At 32.9% G+C, this 20,175-nt stretch overlaps 1 protein-coding gene across 6 annotated transcripts in view; it reads right to left on the bottom strand.

Moving 5' to 3' along the window:
* AHI1 (Abelson helper integration site 1) overlaps positions 1-20,175 on the bottom strand; it is a 225,303-nt gene that overhangs the window by 192,122 nt on the left and 13,006 nt on the right. For all 6 annotated transcript variants that reach the window (XM_031964226.1, XM_031964225.1, XM_031964227.1 and 3 more), the window contains exons 4-8: positions 19,035-19,633; positions 16,355-16,545; positions 11,480-11,699; positions 10,420-10,612; positions 5,896-5,991 (exon numbers count right to left, since the gene is read on the bottom strand). In XM_031964226.1, the coding sequence (XP_031820086.1) occupies positions 5,896-5,991; positions 10,420-10,612; positions 11,480-11,699; positions 16,355-16,545; positions 19,035-19,633 (1,299 nt within the window). The remainder of the gene's footprint in view (positions 1-5,895; positions 5,992-10,419; positions 10,613-11,479; positions 11,700-16,354; positions 16,546-19,034; positions 19,634-20,175) is intronic.

Genomic DNA, 20,175 nt, shown 5'->3' with positions numbered 1-20,175 from the left:
CTGACTACACCTGGATAATTCAAAAAGTCCATTTCAATAGTGTGAGTACTAACTCCATCCGTTATGATTATATTATCATCATATATAGTTACATGCCTTAATATAATTAAAAATATAATACCCTGGAAGCTATCTTCTGGTAATAAACCTTTTCATATTAAGATGGTTATTAGATAATAATTCATTGTCAGGAGTATGCTTTTCAGCTCATTAGGATCTGCAAGAGTTTGTTCTCTGCTGATATAACCCTTGAAGATACAAGGTCACTTCTGCACCACAGTCAATGTGTTGGAATAAGAGTTCAGTATTTATACTGCTTAGGAGGAAAATATAATGTCCAGATGGAAATGAATTTCTAGACTTTAGCTGTCAGCTAGACAGTTCACTGTCTAAATCAGTGGTCTCATTTGAAGTTTTCTGGGCAAAAGTACTGAAGTGATTTGCCACTTCCTCCTCTAGCTTATTTAATAATCCACAAAAATATATAAATGTGATAAAATAAAATAACATTCCTCATATGCAATTTATAACATAGCCTTGAACTCTTAAAAGAACTTTTATGGAAATGTCCAAAAATGCCACAAGATGGCAATATCACAACACAAAAAAAGGACTACTGCTCTAAATAAAACATAACCTTCCTGACTTCATAACAGAAAAACAAGGTAACGGTTTAAATGTTAGTTTGTCAAAGTTGAAGAGAAGTACCTACTGTTCCATAATGCTAAATTCTCTAACTGTATCTTTGATCCCATTACTGCACAACTCCTAACAAATTAGTCAAACAATCAATTAGCATGGATTTGTTAAAAAAAAAAAATTTACATGCCAAGCAATGTACTAATTGCTAGGAACACAAACAACAACAAAAAATCAAAAATAAAAATGTCCCTATCAAGAGACTTGCAATCTAATACAGAAGGATTAATACATACATATGTTGCTACATAAAAGATATGTCCAGAGAGATAAAAGATCATGGTGTGGATAAGAAGTAGTTTTGAGAGAACTAAGACACAGAAATAGATCTAAAAAAAGATTAGATAAAAAAAATTTCAGAGTTCTTGAACATGTTTCATTTGTAAGGGTTGGCAAGGATATGACCCTCATATATAGCTGAGGTGAAGAAAGGAGCAAGGCATGGGAAATGACCAGATTAGAAAATTATGAAGTTAGAATATTTGAGGAAACATCATATGCATGCTGAAGACACTTAGTATGAAGGAAGGATTTGCTTTAGAGATGAAGGCTGAAGTCATTTTGAAAGGATAGACAGTATCCCGGGAATCAGTAGATAAAGAGCTATAGGAATCTTGATTGGGTGGTATTAAGGGAGAGCCTCCACAGCTGTGGATCATAAGGAGTTGCAGGGCAGCCTTTGCTGACACAGGTATTGCAGACTGGGAATGAGATAAATTGGAGGCAGAGGGAAAAGGAGAGAGGTCAGAAAATACAACAGCCTCTCAGGAAGAGGTTAGAGAACAGCAACTAATTCTCAGTCTCCTTGTATCATCATCTCACAAGTGGAGATCCATTCTGGGTTAGATCTCCAGCAGCCACTATCGGGTGGTTCCCATGTATTCCAATAGCTCTCCCGTGTATTCCAAAAGGATCGCAAATTTAACTGAGTGAATTTCATAAAATAATTGATTGCTTAGTGGTGTTGATAGAAGGAGAATCTGGAAATGGCAGTGGAAAGCAAGAAGCATTCCAATCAGTAGTGAAAAAAGTGGCCAGGGATGTAGCTATTCAAAGGGAATCGGGTTCAGTGTACGCTAAAAAAATGGGAATGAGCAAAAGATGGTGAGGTATAAAAGAGAGAATTAATTATTGAATTAATTGAATTGAAAAGGTGGAGTCATCCTCAATATGCAAAAGTGAGTAAAAACAGAAAAGTATAGCTCTTACAACAGTTTTTAACAAGAATAAAAATAGAGCACAGGGTTGAGGAATAATCAAAGAATGGTCAAAAATTCCAAAGAAAAAGTAATGCATTTTGCCAGCTCAGATCTGTACAAAAAGACAGCTAAAAACTTAGGTAATAGGGAAGGGATCCACACAGAAAAGACTGGCCTGAAAACAGTTTATGGAAGCTGCCTAATTCAGAGACCAGCACCAAGCCAGAGAAAGCTAGAGTTTGAAACTATAGGCAGAAAGGCTAAAGGCCAGTCTGTAGTCTAGCTAAGGATATCTTAAGTCTGTAGGTGTATATCTGACATCAAACTAGTCCCAAATTGAAAGGGCATCAAATGATCAGTGGGCTCACTGGTTCAGACTATCCCACACTCCTCCTGCTGGAGCTATCTAGCATACTACATCATTGAAGAATGCTAGTCATTCACTCCTGAGGTATTTAAGATATAGAGTCAAATTAGCACAGACCAGTACCAAAGAAGGCCCACAATTTATCCCAAGTACACAGAACCTATCTCCACACCAAAGTGCTAATTAAGTTAAGAAAATGAGTAAGCATGGGATACCTAGGTGGCACAGTGGATAGAGCACCAGACCTGAAGTCAGGAGAACCTGAGTTCAAATCTGACCTCAGACACTTAACACTTCCTGGCTGTATTACTCTGTCACTCAACCCCAATTGGCTCAGCAAAAAAAAAAAAAAAAAAGTAAGCATAAAAACCCCTACCAATGATAAAGAAATAATCTACAGCCAAATTCTTGGACATAGAGCCAGAAAAAGAAAGTAATTCCAAATCCATAACCACAAATAAAATCATAGAGTTGCCCCAAGGTCTGCTAGAAATCCTGAAAGAAATGAGGCAAAATTGATGTTTTTTCATGATCATATATGTGAAAAGAAAGTTCTAGACAAATTAGAAAGGAAATGAAAGATCCAGAATGGAAAAAATGGGAACAATATAAACAGTTTTGTAGGGAAACTATAAAAACACACTTTGAAACATATGCTTTGAACATAATATATGCTTTGAAAAATCATATTGGACAAGGCAGAAACAGGTGACTGTAAACAAGAAAAACTGAAACAAAATCAAATGATTTCAGTAAAATCAGAAAAAGTAAGACCATCTCTTATCAGAAGCAACTGATTTGGAAAAGTGGTCAAGGAGACATGATCTAAGAACTGGTGGACAAACTGAAAACCTTAATCATATAAAGTCTAACTACCATATTTCAAAACCTGAATGCAACTTTCCTATCTATACAACTAGGACAAAGGACAAAGAGAATATGTAGTCACTTAGTGAAATCAGTCATTAGTGCCACAAAAACCCATCATTAAAGTTCCCAGGAACTTTGGAGTAAAAATCCAGAACTTTCAAGTTAAAGAAAAAAGTAATTCAAGTAGCCAGAAAGAAAGAGTTCAGGTATTAAAAGCCACCAGGCATCCAGATGGTACAGTAGAGAGAATGCTGCACCTGGAGTCAGGAATTCTCATCTTTTTAGTTATAATTTGGCCTCCAGTGTCTTTGCGAAGAAAACCCCAAATAGGATTACAAAGAGTCAGATAGGACTGAAAACAACTGAACAACAATATTAACAGCCACCAACAGGATTAGAAAGGGAAGACATACTAGATAAAACTAGAGTTCATTAGTTCTCTCTCTGGAGGGGGGGAGTATTTTTTTCATTGTTCAGGTCTTCTGGAATTGACTTGGATCACTGTCTTAATCAGAATAGCTAAGTCATTCACAATTGATCAACATTACAATATTGCTGTTATTGTATATAACGTTCTCCTAATTCTGCTCACTTCATTTTACGTCAGTTCTTAGAAGTTTTCCCAGGTATTTTTGAAACCATCAGGATAGCCATTTCTTATAGCACAAGAGTATCCCATCATAATTATATACCACAACTTGTTTAGCCATTCCCAAGTGATGAGCATCCTTGCAATTTTCATTTCTTTGTTACCTCAAAAAGTACTGCTACAACTGGAGTGAGGAAGACTTGAGTTCAAATCCAGCCTTAGACACTTCCTAGCTGTGGGATTCTGGGCAAGTCACTTCACCTGTTTTCCTTAGTTTCCTCATCTATAAAATGAGCTGGAGAAGAAATGCAAACAACTCTAATATCTTAGCCAAGAAAATTCCAAATGGGGTTGGATAAAACAGAAATGACTGAACAACAACATGATGTAGATCCTTTTCCCTTTTATTATGGTTTTCTTTGGGATACAGAACTAATAGTAGTATGTCTAGATCAAAGTGAATATGCAGTTTTATTGCCTTTTGGGAAAAGTTCTAAATTGTTACTGGAGATGATTAGACCAGTTTACAACTCCACTAACAGCATATAAGTGACTGTATTTTTTCACATTTCCTCCAGTATTTGTCCTTTTCCTTTTCTGTCATGCTAGCCAATCTGATAAGTGTGAGATGGTATCTCAGATAATTTGCAGTACCCTAATCAATTTGGTGACAATTGATAGCTTTGATTTCTTCTGAAAACTGCCAGTTCATATTTTTTAAACATTTATTAACTGGGGTTTGGCTCATATTTTTATATATTTGACTCATTCTTTATATAACTGAGAAATGAGGCACTTATCAAAGAAATTTGGTATAAAATTGTTTCTCTAGTTTCCAGTTTCCTACTTCTCATTTTGGCTGTTTTTTTGGGGGGTGCAAAACAATTTTAATTTCATGTAATTAAAAGCATGTTTTACTATCCATGATCTTATTTATCTCACTCATCAACTTTTCCCTTATCTATAGATATGGGAGATACATTTTTACATTCTCTGCTAATTTATTTATTATATGACCCTTGGTTTCTAACTCATTTATCAAGGCCAATCTCCACCCTATAGTCACAGATCTCTCCTGATTTCCCGTTTTTCTGAGTTGGAAAAATGCCTCACTCTGACCTTTTGTTGGCTGTGTTGTTTCTAACTCAATTTGAGACACTGCTTTACAGTTGCTTAGAGGGATGTGTTGGGAGAACTCAGATGTAATGTTTCTACTACTGTGCCATCTCAACTGTGCCCCCTAGAAGTTTCTCCAATATAAATTAGTATGAAATAAGACTGGAAAAATAGAAGCAAAAGGAAACAACTGAAGGATTTTTTTTAAAGCAGATGAATGACATGGTTGGTCTAAACCTCTGAAGATTATTTTGGCAGTTAGGTGGAAGATGGACTAGAAAAAAGATAGTATAATCAGGGTCACTAAGTCTTGAGGTTAAAGAGCAGATACAAAGGTATACTTGACAAGAATTGGCAGCTGGTTAGAGGTTAAAGAAAAGGAGGAGTTTATGTGTATTTTTATCTATTTATCCATCAACCATCTACCTATCTCTCTTTGGTGGGCTCTGGGATTAGGAAAAAGGGGATGGGGGAATCAACTGTGCCCAAAAGAGAAAGGGTAAAGTTTGTATAACAAGTGAATTTAGGGGGTAAAACATGAGTTCCATGTCAGGTATGTTGAATTTAAGATGATGAGTGAAAATCAAGGAATATTAGTCACACGGAAAGAAGGTTAAGACTTGAGCATACAGATATGTGAGTGAATTGAACAGATAGTAATTTATAAGTTCGCCATGGGAGAGTATAAACCTCAAAAATAAAAGATCAGATATGCTCTAAGAGAGAAGAAGGTAGTTATTAATTTAGGAAAAGATACTGATTAAGTAAAATCAGACAGGGAGTGAAACCAGGAAAAAGTGTTATCAAGAAAGATAAGGAAGACAGAGTATGGTAGCCCAGGCCAATGATCTGCCAGAGACCGAGACAGAGAGAGAGAGAGAGAGAGAGAAAGAGAGAGAGAGAGAGAGAGAGATATGGAGAGGGAGAGCTGGGTCTGGCGCCAGTAAAAAGTGAGTTCAAATTGAGCTTCAGACTTTCCTTCTGTGAGATCTTCGTAAAGAGCTTCATGAAATATGAAGGAAGATTATAAATCTTTAGAATATTTTTAAAATTACCTTGAGAAATGCCCATGCAATTTTGCGAAAACCACTTTCCTGGACTTGAACCTCAGAGTTGGCTTTGGCTTCATCCATGCTTAAGAAATCAAGAATCTGTAAATATTTAATTCAAAGACATATTAATTCTTATTGAGCTATTAATGTTCTAACTGTAAATACTTTTTAGCTGAAAGCAAAATCCTAATACTGTTCTACTTAATATCTATATATATCAGACACAAACTTAAATCAATATCTAAGTAGTTTGAACCTAGGAAAAATATATATTATCTTATTGGCATTTCACCTCAGTCATTCTAACAACAAATAATTAATTTTTTAAAATAGTAGCTTTTTATTTTCTTTAAGTAATAGCTTTTTTCTCCAAAATATATGCAAAGATAGTTTTCAACATTCATCCCTGAAAAACTTTCCATTCCAAAATTTCCCGTTCCCTTTTCTCCACCTCCTCCCTAGTCAGCAAGTAATTCAATATATGTTAAACATGTGCAATTCTTCTATACATATTTTCATGTTTTTCATGTTGCATAAGAAAAATCAGATCAAAAAGGAAAATAAAATAAGAAAGGACAAAAACCAAGCAAACAATAACAAAAAGGTGAAAATGCTATGTTGTGTTCCCCACAGTCCTCTCTCTGTGTGCAGATGGCTCTCTCCATCACCAGTTCACTGGAACTGATCTGAATCACTTCACTGTTAAAAAGAGCCATGTCCCTCAGAACTGATCATCATATAATTTTGCTATTGCTGTGTACAATGATTTCCTAGTTCTGCTCATTTCACTTAGCATCAATTCATATAAATCTCTCTAGGCCTCTCTAAAACCATCCTAATGATCATTTCTTATAGAACAATAATATTCCATACCATTCATATACTATAACTTATTCAGCCATTCTCCAACTGATGGACCTCCACTCAGTTTCCAGTTTCTTGCCACTCTTAAAAAGGGCTGCCCCAAACATTTTTGCACATATGGATCCCTTTCCCTCTTTTAAGATCTCTTTGGGATACAGGCTCAATAGACACACTGCTGGATCAAAGGGTAGCCCTTTGGGTTTAATTCCAAATTGCTTACCAGAATGGTTGGATCAATTCACAACTCCACTAACAATAAAATAACTTATTTTTTAACATGGAATTTTTCATCACTTATTTTCTTTTTGGGAAGCTATTCTTTAATTCCTCATGCAAAAATAGGAAATTTTAGTAATCAGTATGACTGCCAAATAAAATCATTTACTTCTAAGTATACACTGGAAAGGATAAATGAAAAGCTTACTAATCAATTTCTAATAAGCTAATAAGTGTTTGAGAACAGATTTGAATTCAGGAAGATGTCTTTCTAACTCTATCCCCAACACTCTATCCACTGCAGTACCTAGCTGCCCTTTCTCGAAATAGAAATAAATCTATCCCTTCCAGGCTTATATTTTTACTTTAATTTACCCAAGTTTTAATGAAGGAAAAATAAGAAATCACTATTGTACCACTAGGAAAAAATACAAAATTGAGAATAATGGCTAAGTGAGGAAAACAATGGTTGGAAAGCACTAACTGGAGAGATAATTGAACAGCAAATATTTCCCCTTCCTCAGAAACTATGCCAAATATATTGCTACATTTTAAAAGATGTTAATTTACCAAAAAATAAATAAAAAATAAAGGCAAGCACTTTAAATTTTGTAAACTCTCAGGGTATACAAAAAAGGCCTTAACTAAAGCTATAAAAGTCAATTAAAATAAAACCATTTTCCTGAATAAAAAAATAAAACATGTATCTTCTGAATTCAACGAAAATATTCTTTAACTTTTAACAAACTACTATGTTCTGTTTGACTATATAAAAATTTCTTTTAATAAGCTTTATTATTTTTCTAAATCTTGAATTGTTTTTCTCTACAGTTGTGGACACTTTATCAGACTAGTCTGCATTAAGTAGAACCCATTTGATCCGTTTTTAAATCTAGACAAATTTTATAGATATATATATATCCAAGAATTAACTCTGGAATTAAAATGTAGCCCTCCATAATAGAAATAATTATTTGTAGTCCAATTATAAACTTCTATAAATCATGTTTTATAAAGTTAAACTTAATTAAAAATAGAACAACCTAACAAATCCAATAAAAAACTATTACTTTCAGATGAAAATAATAAATATTTTATTATTATATTTATACTTGACTTTCATAAGTCCTAAAATAAAGTGATTATAGAATGCCAATATAACAGTACACTCTAAGCTTCTTGAGGACAGGATCTGTTCTTTTTCTTCCTGTTTGTCTTTCTAATTCCAATATCCAGAATAGTATCTTACACAGAAACCACATAAATAGGGCCTGGTCTATGATTTCAACGGTATGGGAAAGTTCCAGATGAGAAAACTCCTACAAGTATAAGTTAAAACTTTCTTTGAAGCCTTCGAGAGTCACTTAAAGCACAAGAATTTAACTGACTTACCCAGTCACAGTCAGTACCAGAGGCAGTACTTGAAAACCAGTCTTTCTGGCTCCAAGACCAGCATCCCCTCTACTATATTATATTATATTATATATATATATATATATACATAATTAATAATGTTGCATTGAATTGAGATGAGTATTAAGAGACTAGTCTAAGAAAAATTAAAATTAAGATATATTCCATAAAATAATCCATTTATCCAGAGAAATTTCTAAAGACAGAAACCAATGTTATTTGGTATACATACACACCATATGACACTGGGGATGTCACAACCCTCAAGTCCCTTAGTTTTTAATTTTAAAATTAAAATGTATGGATAAATAGCTTTCAACTTTAATTCTATATATCTATGAAAGAATAGAGCTCTAGATTTGTAATCAGAAATACAGATTCAAATACTGTGGCTGACATAAGTTGAAAGATGTCAGAATCTCTCAGCCTTAGTTTCCTTATCTGCAACATGGGCCTTATATAGTAATTGTGGGACTCAAATGAGATAATATTAGTAAAGCAATTTGCAAACTTAAAGCACTACATATCTATTGGCTACTAATAGAAGTAGTATTATAATGAACTTTTATTTTCTGATCACTTTTAGAAAGATGATCATCTTATCTGTAACATTAAGGGGTTGGAGCAGATGCCTCTGAGCACCCGTTCAGCTCTAGAATTATGAAACTGATTTTTCTGTCAAGGATTAGTTATAGCCTCTCAGGGAATCTGCCTTGGTAGATAGTGCATATTCCCAATTATCCTGACCTGCTAGCTAAAGTTTCTTAAGAGAATTGTGTAGAAACAAACAAACAAACAAAAAAACTAACAGATTGGCATGTTCTCTGAGCAAATCAAATGACTTAGTTTCCTCATAAGAAAAAAGAGGAGGTTAAACTCAATGAATTTCCTAGATTCACCTCTCAAGGAAGAGGAGACAAAGAGAAATAGATGTGATGTGGATGTGATGGAAGATGAAGATGTCTGTAAGGATCAGCAATTAGAGCAATATAGCTGGATCACAGAGTACAGAGAGAGTGCAAGCTAAGAGGAAAATGTGGACTCAATACAGAGAGGTTCCTAATAATTAAAATTGTCTGAAAATGGGACAACTCACTTCTTAAATGAGTTCTCTACCACTATGTTCACTATCATCTAAGCACAGAACAGATGTCTAAATGTCAGGATGGTGTTGAATAACCTAGAGTATATAATATCTAAAATCCCTTTTGATTCTGATTCTATATTAAACATAAACCATGAACTGCCATTAGGTCAGTTTCTTCTTCTCTCCCTGAATACATAATGCTCTCATTCCTCCCAAACCCAACAAAGAATAGCCTCCCTCTCTGTTCTTCTCGATATTCTACATATCCATTTAGGCTCATTGTCAAAGACCACTTTCCCTATAAAGTTTCTTGCACTTATTTCAATTTACAGTGATTTCTTTTAACTCCTCATAAACCTATAATCTAATCATATCATTTAACAATTCAAGATTGTCTTGCAATTACTGATTTTGAATTTTGAATGATTCTCATTATACTGTAAATTCCATCATGACAAGAATCATATTATAATACCCAGAATCTCAGAGTTGGCTGGAGCCTCAGACATCCTATTCATTCCATACTTGAATGAAAATCCTGTCTACAGCACATAAGACAAGTGGTCATCTAGCTTTTGCCTGAAAACTTACGTTAAGAAGGAACATCTTATCTCAGTGGTGACCCATTTCACCCTGGGAGATTTCTGATTGTTAGGAAGTTTTCCCTGACATGATGCCTAAATCTGTCACATTGAAATTTCCAATCATGTCATATACTCTTTGTATTTTACCATCACTATTCTCCATCTAAAAGCACAGTGCAGAATAAATAGGTGCTCAATAAGTATTTTGTTGATACACTGATTTCAGAGATGCCATTGTTGACAAAATCTTAAATTATTGTACATTTAAAGTGAGAAATTATTACATATTAAATGTGATCTATCAGTAATAAAGCATATATTAAATTGTTAAAATAAAGTGAAAATCTAGTAAATGTAACATACCTCAAAAAATAGAATTACTCTAGGGCTTTCTTCAGATACTTGGAGGAAATAACTAAATCGTTCATTAAATACAATTTGTTCTTCCCATTCTGGAAGTCTTGACTTAAAATGTTTGAAATCATAAGGCTGGGTCATAATAGGAAGTACATTCTCTACTCTCTCTTGTTCATAAAAAGATGAAACTGCTCGGTTTCTATATTTAAAAAAAAAGAAAAAATATAAAACATTACAAGTAGAGGAAGGAAAGCAGGAAGGAAAGGAGGGAGGGAAGGAGAGAGAAAAGGATGGACAACTGTATAAAGCAATTGATAATGATATTAAGAGGTAAGAGGTCATAATGATATCAAGGTAAGAACTATTTTGGTTCCCAATAATAAAAGCCAAAAAGTAACTTCTCTAGTTACATGGGAGAAAACTTTAAAACCAAAAATATTAGAATCAAATTCTTCCTGATACACAGGATTGAAACTTCTGCCATCTTTAGATTTTGATAAAGTAAAATTTCTAACATAGAACACTAGATGGTAAACTCTTTGAAGGTAGGGTATATGTATGTCTTTATTGCCTTTCCTCAAAATTACTAACTCAGAACTTATTAATTAATGGTATAATGGTCTTATATATTAATCTTTAACATACTTGTTTTCTCTTTCTCACATATCTTTTATAAAAAGAATATATTCGGCGGGGGTTTCTTTTTAAAATTCTTATGAATACTTAAGTAATTTTATTTTTTGGTGCTGCCATTTACAGTTAAAAGTTTGGAAAGCAGTTTGCAATTTTGGGAGTAAGAATATTTAAAATTAAATAAGCTAAGAGGCACATTAACATATGAACTTTGCTATGCATGAGTCTAACACTGTAGCCATTTTCTTCTTTTTCTTTTTGGTGAGGTAGGTAGGGTTAAGTAATTTGCCTAGGGTCACATAGTGAGTATTGAGTTTTTCAAGCTGGATTTAAATTGCTTTCAGGGTCAGTGCTTGATCGAGTGCACCATTTAGCTGGCCAAAAAGAGCCACTTTCAAATCTGATGGGTGGACTATTGGGAAAATATAATTACCTGTGCTCTTTCTTGACATACAGGCCAGTATTCTGATCAATCACATGAATTTTTACCATTGGATGAGAAATCATAAAATCTGTTCTAAGTCGATCAGTTCGATGGACATAAACTCCCAAAACAAGGGTATCATCAAACCCCGTGTTGGACTGACTTGAAACTTCTGGGCTTGATGTTTCTTGGACATTATCAATACCACTTTCTTCATTGTCTTCAGAAACTATGAACAAGAGGAAAACACAATTAAAATCAAATGTCAAAATATCTGAAATTTACTATGGATCCTAAGGCCTTTGCTTCACTGACTGAGTGCTTTAAGTTATTGTTGTGCATTTGGCTATAAGCCATAGCTGTGTTTCAAGAATTGTTACAGAGCATTGCTCCAATATTTCTGATAATTAAGTTATTTTTGGACAAGGTCCAAGATGGGACTATGTTATATCATATAGAAGGTAAAAACATAATGCATAAATTTAACACAAAAACATCAAATATATGTATACATCTTAACATGTAGTCACATGCTTTCACATACATCAACATTTAATTTTGTCTTTGTTTACTGTACCTTAATAAAAGCTTAACTTGCTTATTAAGTTGTTTTTGACAATATGTTAACTGGTAACAATTAAAAATGTTAATTTATCAATAATTGTTCAGTTACTATCAATAAGTAGAATCTATCCCATCAATAAATACAAATTCCCTTTTCCAATTCTTTTAGCCAAGATAAAGCAAAAACAAAAGTAACAAAAAGCTAAATAATATACATGGGTTGACATGATTAATGAAATATTAAAATATTTTTAATATAAAAATAGGGGTGAGGAAATTATTTTTCTACCATGAAACACTGAGAAAAAGAAAAAAAAAACTATTAAAAAGGAACCTATGTTTTTTCTTAGAAAAGCATAAAATATTTTAATTCCCTTTATTAAAAATGGAGGAATAAACAATTTTATGCAGTTGTGTAAAAATTTTAGATTTCTGAATCAAAACATTTGGGTTTAAATTCAAACTCTATCACTATCTGTCCATGTGATCTGGGGTAGGCTGTGTACAAAATGAGGAAGTTGGGTCTATGGCCTAAATTTTTCCAAAGGAATTTATCAGAAGAAGAGTAGTAATCCAAAGAATAAAATTCTGAAAATACAATAAGAAACACTTTTGAGGAAAAGTAAAAAAAGGTTTTTTAAAAAGACTGGGAAAAGGTAAACATCCACAGAGCTCCATCAGCTGCTCAGCAATCACATCACATTTTTCAAGGATTTCAGAGGGCCCAAGAATCTTAAAGACCCATCTGAAAATGTGAGTGGCAAGACATATTCCTGAATTCTCAGAAAAACATGTTAAGCCCAAGATATGAAGGAACCTTAGTGAAGGAAGATGCCAAAGTAGAGATATTTAGTCTGGCCTGATACCCGAATTATAAATCAAGCCAAACTGTTTCTCCAACAAAATAGGTAGAACTCAAAAATTTTCCACTTATGAAATTAGTACAAGAAAGAGATCCACAATTTAAAAATAGATAAATAAAAGGAATGTCCTTTCTAGCAAGAGACTAGTGACTCCAGTAGACAGGATGGTCAAAGGAAGCAATTATGATAAAACACAATCCATACCATCTACTGGGAGCTACAAGAAATAGAAGGAACTACATAGTAAATTAGGATAGATAATATGACTATAAATGCTGAAGTTACAAAGACCTTTAGGGAAGGATTGTTCAGTTTTGCATATGTTTCCATAAGCTGTTATCAGTTCCACTGGGCTTTTCTGATATGTAATTTTTTTTTCTTTATAGTTGTGTGACTGAGGTAAATTGGTGATAACTCAATAAGCAGCTAAAGTGGTATAATGAAGGGCTTAACTTCAACACAGGCAAAAAATGGGTTGGAATACTTACTCAGATATATTTACTAGTTGTGTGAATCTGGACAAATCATTTAATCTCTCAGTTTACTAATTTTTTAAATGGGGATAATAATAGTACTGACTTCACAGTTGCTGTGAGGCTCAATTCAAATAAGATAGCATATGAAAAAGACTTTGCTAACCTTAGTAAGCTTTATAAATGTTTTCAATTATCACTGTTAGCAATTATCTGCATAATCAATGTCATTGATATGTATCCCAGATTTTGAGTAAAGAAAAAGGCTCAGAAATAAAAAAATTCCCCAAAACGGACACAGATCCTTCATGTCATATGAGAACCTCTGTTATATTTTAAGTCCTACTTACTTCATGAGAGTAACTGAAAGAGACCACATTGGGTTCTGGGTAATTCAGTCAACAAGAGTTTATTAATCTCTGCTACATGTGTGGTTCACTAGCCTACATTTTGCAGACTTCCATATTCTCCCTTTTTTTTTCTCTACTGAAGCATTTGTCCTTCTACAATCTTGCAGTACCTTTCTACTGTCCACAGTTTTTGGCTTTTTCTTTTAAATCCTTGAAAAGAGCCTAGTGATAATGTTAGCTAGTTCTTTAAGGATCTTGAACTTAAGCTGATCTGGTCCTGCTGACCAGATCATCAAGGATAGATGATGCTCTCTTACTATCTCACTGCCCATTGTTGACTTCCAACTCTATGAGTGATATTTTTTATTTCAGCCTTTATGAACCAAAAACATTCATCCTTTGGCAGAGACAATAGAAGAAAAATAAGTATCTCAACCACTGGCTTCTTGTCATTATTCCTCCAGAACAGCAGGTCAAATCTTCCTTTGATTCTTCTCCTTTCTACAATTCTATGAGTCTAAACAAGAACTGACTACATACCTAACCTGACAAATATCTTCAGCTTTTCTAAGATTAGCATATATTTCAGAGATTTAGGCTTAATTTAAGAGAAAAATTCCAACAATCAATTTTGTCACAAAGTAGAAAGGGTTGCCTTAAGCTATAATGGGTTCCCCTTTACCCTGAGTTTTCAAGCAGAAGTTATTCATGATGTTGTAGAAAAGATTCATGGTCAGGCATTTATCACATGGTTTCTACTAGTTCATGCAACATATGTTCTGTGACTAGATAGTCACTAAGATCTTTTTCAGCACTAAATCTTATAATCCTAAAAACAAACAAAAATACTATGATCCTTGACTACAGTCACCTTTGTTGGAAAAAAGAAAAAAATGAGTTCTGTAAAATTATCAAAAAGCTAAAATTAAGAAGAAAAATATAGCAGGAAAGGAAATGGCAACTAGGAACTCAAGAGAAATACAAAGAGTAAAGAAAAGTGCAACCTTCCATCATTCTCAACTTGTTATTCTTACCTCATTCACCTGAATTATATCGAATCTGCTGCCAAATTTTGTTGTTTCCAACTTCATATTTTCTCTTGCATAAATCTACTTTTTCCCTCTCTCTTCCATCATGCAGTTATCATCCTAGTTCAGACCTTCATCACCTCTTAGCCAAACCATCCCAAAAGCCTTGTCCCCTTGTCTCTAGTCTCTCCAATCAATCTTCCAAAGTGATTTTTTACTAAAATCACTTCCAAAGTGATTTTTACTCTTCTGCTTAATAAACTAATGGTCCTCTATGATTTCCCAGATTATATCAAATCCTTGGTATTTAACAGACTTCTTAACCTGTCCTTTCCTACCTGCCCAGTCTTCTCATGCTTTACTCCCCCATTCATACATTCTGTGGTCCAGTGAAGTCAGCCTTCTAATTATTCTTCCCTCACACCATTTCATCCCTCATTTCTACATCATTGAAATGGCTAAACCTAAGACATGATTCTCTCCTTCCTCATCTCTACCTGTTGATATCACTAAGACTTCTTAAAAGTCAACCTTCTGGAGCAAACTCTCCCAAAATCCCTAGCCACTAGAGATTTTCTCTCTATTTTAGAAGTTTCTTCCACATAGCATTTTAATTACATATTATCTTTTCCATTGGCATCTAAACTTCTTAAGAACAGAGGAAGTTTTTAATTTTGTCTTGTTCTGGATTCCCCTGTTCTCAGCACAGACCAGAGGCCTAAAGTAAGCACTTAATAATCAGTACTTGACTGACTAGTTGAAAACAACACAAATTTATTGAAAGAAGTTTAATTATAATGTCTAAGGTTGGTCCCAAAGAAAGCATCTTTGCTTTCTAGCAAGCACCTTACTAAAGTGCTAAGTTTAGTAAAAGATGCACCTTACACACCTCCTCTATAGAAGTGAGGAAATCTATGTGTGAACACTGCAAATATTATCAGATCTGTTTCATGAATTTATTTGTTGTTTCCTCTAGATAGTAAAGACCTCACAATGTTCAAAGTTGCCAAAAGACATTTTCTCAGGTGCATCGAACTCAGAAAACTACAGAGACTTGTACATACGGTTAATGATTACAATGAAAAGTTTGGTCTAACCAACTGGATAAAGAAATATGGGTGAATGAACAACATAGAGAGCTTAATTGTCAGTATGTTTATATACAGATGTGATAGCAAAGAAACAGACAATCTTTGACAGATTACACAAATGCTAGTGAGCTGGGACCAGAATTGGGGGGGGGGGGGGGGGCGGAAAGAGAGAAAGAGAAAGAGAGAGAGAGAGAAATGTGTACCAGAATACCTTAGTGGAATTTGAAAGGTTGTGCTAAATAAATACCAAACACATTGATCATATGAGCTGAAGAGGGCCTTAAGAAATCATCTTAATTCAGCTCCACTGCACTGTAAACTGAAACTCAAAACTAAGACATCTAGCTAGGATCTAAACTGAAGTCTTTTGATTTCAAATCCAGTGATCTTTCCATTGTATAATTAAGCTATATGTCCATTTAAAAATTATTTTTAGTGACTTGATTTGCTTTTAAAAGACAAAAAGTTTGGGGAAGGAAATATCATATGTGTTTCTAATTATATAGATCACAAACCTGGTTTAGTTTTCTTTTTTGTCTTTCTTGTTTTAGCTTTTGGCCATTCCACATTTTCCTCAACAATCTGATCTTCTGCCTTGATTTCATTCCCTTGATTAAAATCTGAAGTAAATACATCATCAGATGATTTCTTCTTTTTGATATTTTCTTCATCTACATTATGTTGCAGCTCAGCAAGGGATGCCACACTGAAAAGTAATCATCCAAATACTGTCAAATAATATGCAATCTAATAATTTGTTATGCATGACTCAGGGAAGGATAATCCTTAAATCATATTATCTTTGCTGTGGAATACCTTAATATTTTGAAGGAAATTGGAAAGTCTTCAAGGATATCTATCATCCAACTACCACTCTAAGTTTGGAAAGATTCATATTCAGGTTGACCACAAGGCAATACATTTTTTCAAACACAGAAATCCTCAATAATTAATGATTTGTAGGAGGATTGTAATGGGTGAAGTACTATACTGACAAAATCGCAGATCTCTGAAATATTAAGTATAAACTATTAATATTTTTAATTCCATATAGCACTTCAGTTTAGAGCTGACAAATATAATTATTTTTATTATATTCTCATTAAAATTTATTCTTATCTGAGTCAATTCATTTATGTAATCAAAGTACCTAATGTATAGAGACCTTTATTGCCCATCTCAAACTCTGCAATGTCTGAACAATTATGGATTATTAATTATGAATTTTTGAACTATAAAATCGGTAGGACATACAGTAATGTAGTTATAGTATGTATAACTATGTAATTAATAATGTTAATGATACATAATAAGCATTAATGCTAAAGTAGAATTTTAATATATGGAATTTAAAAATAAAAGCTTTAAGTTATTCCTAATTACTTTTGCTAAGTAAAATAAACAGAAGGAAATTAATAGCTTTCTTGCAAAAATTAACAAGGCAGGACTCAGAAAGTTCCAAAAGTTCATGTGAAATGAGACATAATTTAAAATTAATATTTAATTATAAATTTAAGAAGCTAAAGATATTTTTAAAGAAACATATGTAAAAATATTTTCAAAATAAAAAATTTTACAAAAACTAGGAAAAAATAAAGATAAAGTTTCTTCTTGAGTTCTTAGCTTGCAAAAAAATCTCTGATCTAGATTAGAGGTGACATCATTTTCCTTTCTTTCAAAATACATTAGATAACCAGGTTAAAAGTTTATGCTTCTACTCTAAGAATCCATCATTTCTCCAAGTTCAGAACTTTATTCCACTTATACAGATCACATCTCTTCAATTTAGTCAACAAATAAGTTGTTTATAGCTGCAAAAATTCAAAACTGCATCTTGTGATGGTTCTCTCTGAATTGTAACAAGCTGGTACACAGGCAAGGGATATGTTTTTATGGCATTGCTGAGCTCATCCTCAAAAACTTTCCATTTTATAAGATCTAGCAGAACTCATGTAGAGTGACACAGATTTCAAGGTTACTTGCATACTACCATGCATTATGAATTTCCTTGGGTTGTATATTCTTTGGAAAAAAGGAATTTTGCAAGAAGGGAACCTGAAATTATGAAGAACTTTTCTACTACAGAAGTGAGGGCCATCACCTGAACTTTAGTAAAGAACAAAACATTATTTTAAAGTGCTCCCTCCCCTCCCCTCAATGCACTTTGCAGTATTCAATGTGCTCAACACATGGCCAAAAGGAAATATGGTGACTCAAAGAACATTTTTCTTTCTCTGGGACTTTGACGAGAGCTTGCCCTTAATTCAAAAAAAGGTTATGTACATAATATGAAACTATGTTAAGGCAGTTATTCTTAAGTTCTAGATTGCATAGAGTTTCATCTTTATCGAGGGGAAAATATCTATCTAAAATATCTAAAAATTTATCTATCTTTATCAAAGGGGAAAATATGCAAGTAAATATGATATACAGAAGCCACATCTCCCTCTATTGTTTGTAAATATGTAGATATATAGATATAATAATTTATAAATTAAAAATATATTTTATATAAGTATATATATTTATAAAATAAAATAAATATATAAAGTACAAAAATTGATATAAGTTAAACTAGAAAAATTTAAGTTCTCTATTACCAAAAAAAATCCTCTATATGAACTTTTTTAGAGATTTTTAAATATTGACATATCATTAAGCAAAAATCAAAGCAAACAGGAAAGTCAAAATGGGTTTATTGTAAGATTTGGCAAATCATTAACTTTTAATTTTTTTTAAATATAGCAAATCATTAACTTAATTTTTTAAAAGGTAGGAATATTTTGATAACCAAAGATGTATTTACTAGTGTCATTAAGAAAAACAGTAATTCAGTATTAAATGTGCAGCTGCAGGTTCTATTCTACAAATATTGATAAATGCCAAAATGCAAAAAACAGTATACTTGGTCAGCTTCTATATAATGTCATGCCATAATCTGGACAAACCTGAACGTACATGAAAATCATCTTACAGAAAAATCCAGAAGGCTAGGGAATTGTTAAGAAAAGATGCCTCATTTGATTTTTAAAAATATGTATTTTTTAAAAATAATGTTGATATGGTGCTGACATAATTTCCAAATATATCTTAATATATTTTCACATATGAAATAACAACTAGCCTGGGAAATCATTTAAAAATCCAAGGAGTTCTACAAAATGCAATCAATACAATTTACCAGTGGTAAAATACCTTGTTTCTTTTTCAAGCATATCTGGAACTTTTTTCTTTTTCTTATTTTTTTCCACTTCACTGTTGAATATTTCTTCTTGGCTTTGATTATCAGACATTAAATGAGACATCTGTTCCTTAAGTTTCATTCTTATTTTCTTCCTAATTGCATTAGCTGCTTCTTCAGCTACTTGAAGTTCATATGCTTTTATTAGCTGTTCTTCCTCATCTAATTCAGTTGTGTCTCTCATTTCATTTGAGCCATTTTTTGTCTTCTTACTTTTTTGAAGAGATGTATCTGATGATGATTTATTTTTTGTTTTTCTTGGAGAATGATTAATCTTTCTTTCAAAACTACCTGGTTCCACATCCTCTGTATTTTCTTCTTTATTAGACTGGTCTTGTAGCACTGATTTCTTCTTCTTCTTATTGGGCTTTACTTGCTGGTTTTGTTCTAAAGCAAAATCATCACTGTTTATTTTTTCAGCTATTGAACCTCTATCCCTTGGTTTGTTTTTAGTGAATCGGGGGCTCCTCTCTGGATTACAAGTGCTGTTGATAATTGCTTCAGCACTTCTTGTTTCTTTGGTAAGATCATGATTACTCCGTAAGGTGTCAAGCTAGAAATAGAATACATATACATTTCTTTTAAAAATGTATTTGAACATAAATGGCAAGAAAATATTAAGTGGAGTATATAATGTGTAATATTATCTTTTCAATTTTTTTCTTGAATGCAATTAAAATTAAATGGTACTCTTTCCATTTTAACAAGTTACTCAGTTTAGTTCAATAATTCCAAAATTCAATAAATCCAAAGATCCAGTTACCAAGGTAAGGATTAATTATCCCTAACAAAAGTTTCCTTATTAACTAGAACAACTGGGAAAACTAGAAAGCAGTCTAACAGAGATTAGATGTAGAGGAAATTAAAAAAATTTGCATTAACAATACCATTGCATCTAAAATTAGAGGAAAAAATTAACTGGAGAAAAAAATCACTTCAGCAAGTTTCTATGACAAAGGTCTTTATTCCCAAGTCAAAGAAATAGTTTCAAAATTTATAAGAATAATAGTCACTGTTCATTTATTTGTGATCAAATATAAAGAGCTTAGATTTACTGACTGATGCATTTTATGCAACAGAATGGTACAAACTGTG

The sequence above is a fragment of the Sarcophilus harrisii genome, chromosome 4 (genome assembly GCF_902635505.1).
Source record: "Sarcophilus harrisii chromosome 4, mSarHar1.11, whole genome shotgun sequence".
In the NCBI taxonomy this organism is placed as follows: Eukaryota; Metazoa; Chordata; class Mammalia; order Dasyuromorphia; family Dasyuridae; genus Sarcophilus; species Sarcophilus harrisii.
The sequence above is the reverse complement of the archived record's forward strand: the minus strand, read 5'-3'. Positions and strand labels throughout refer to the sequence as shown.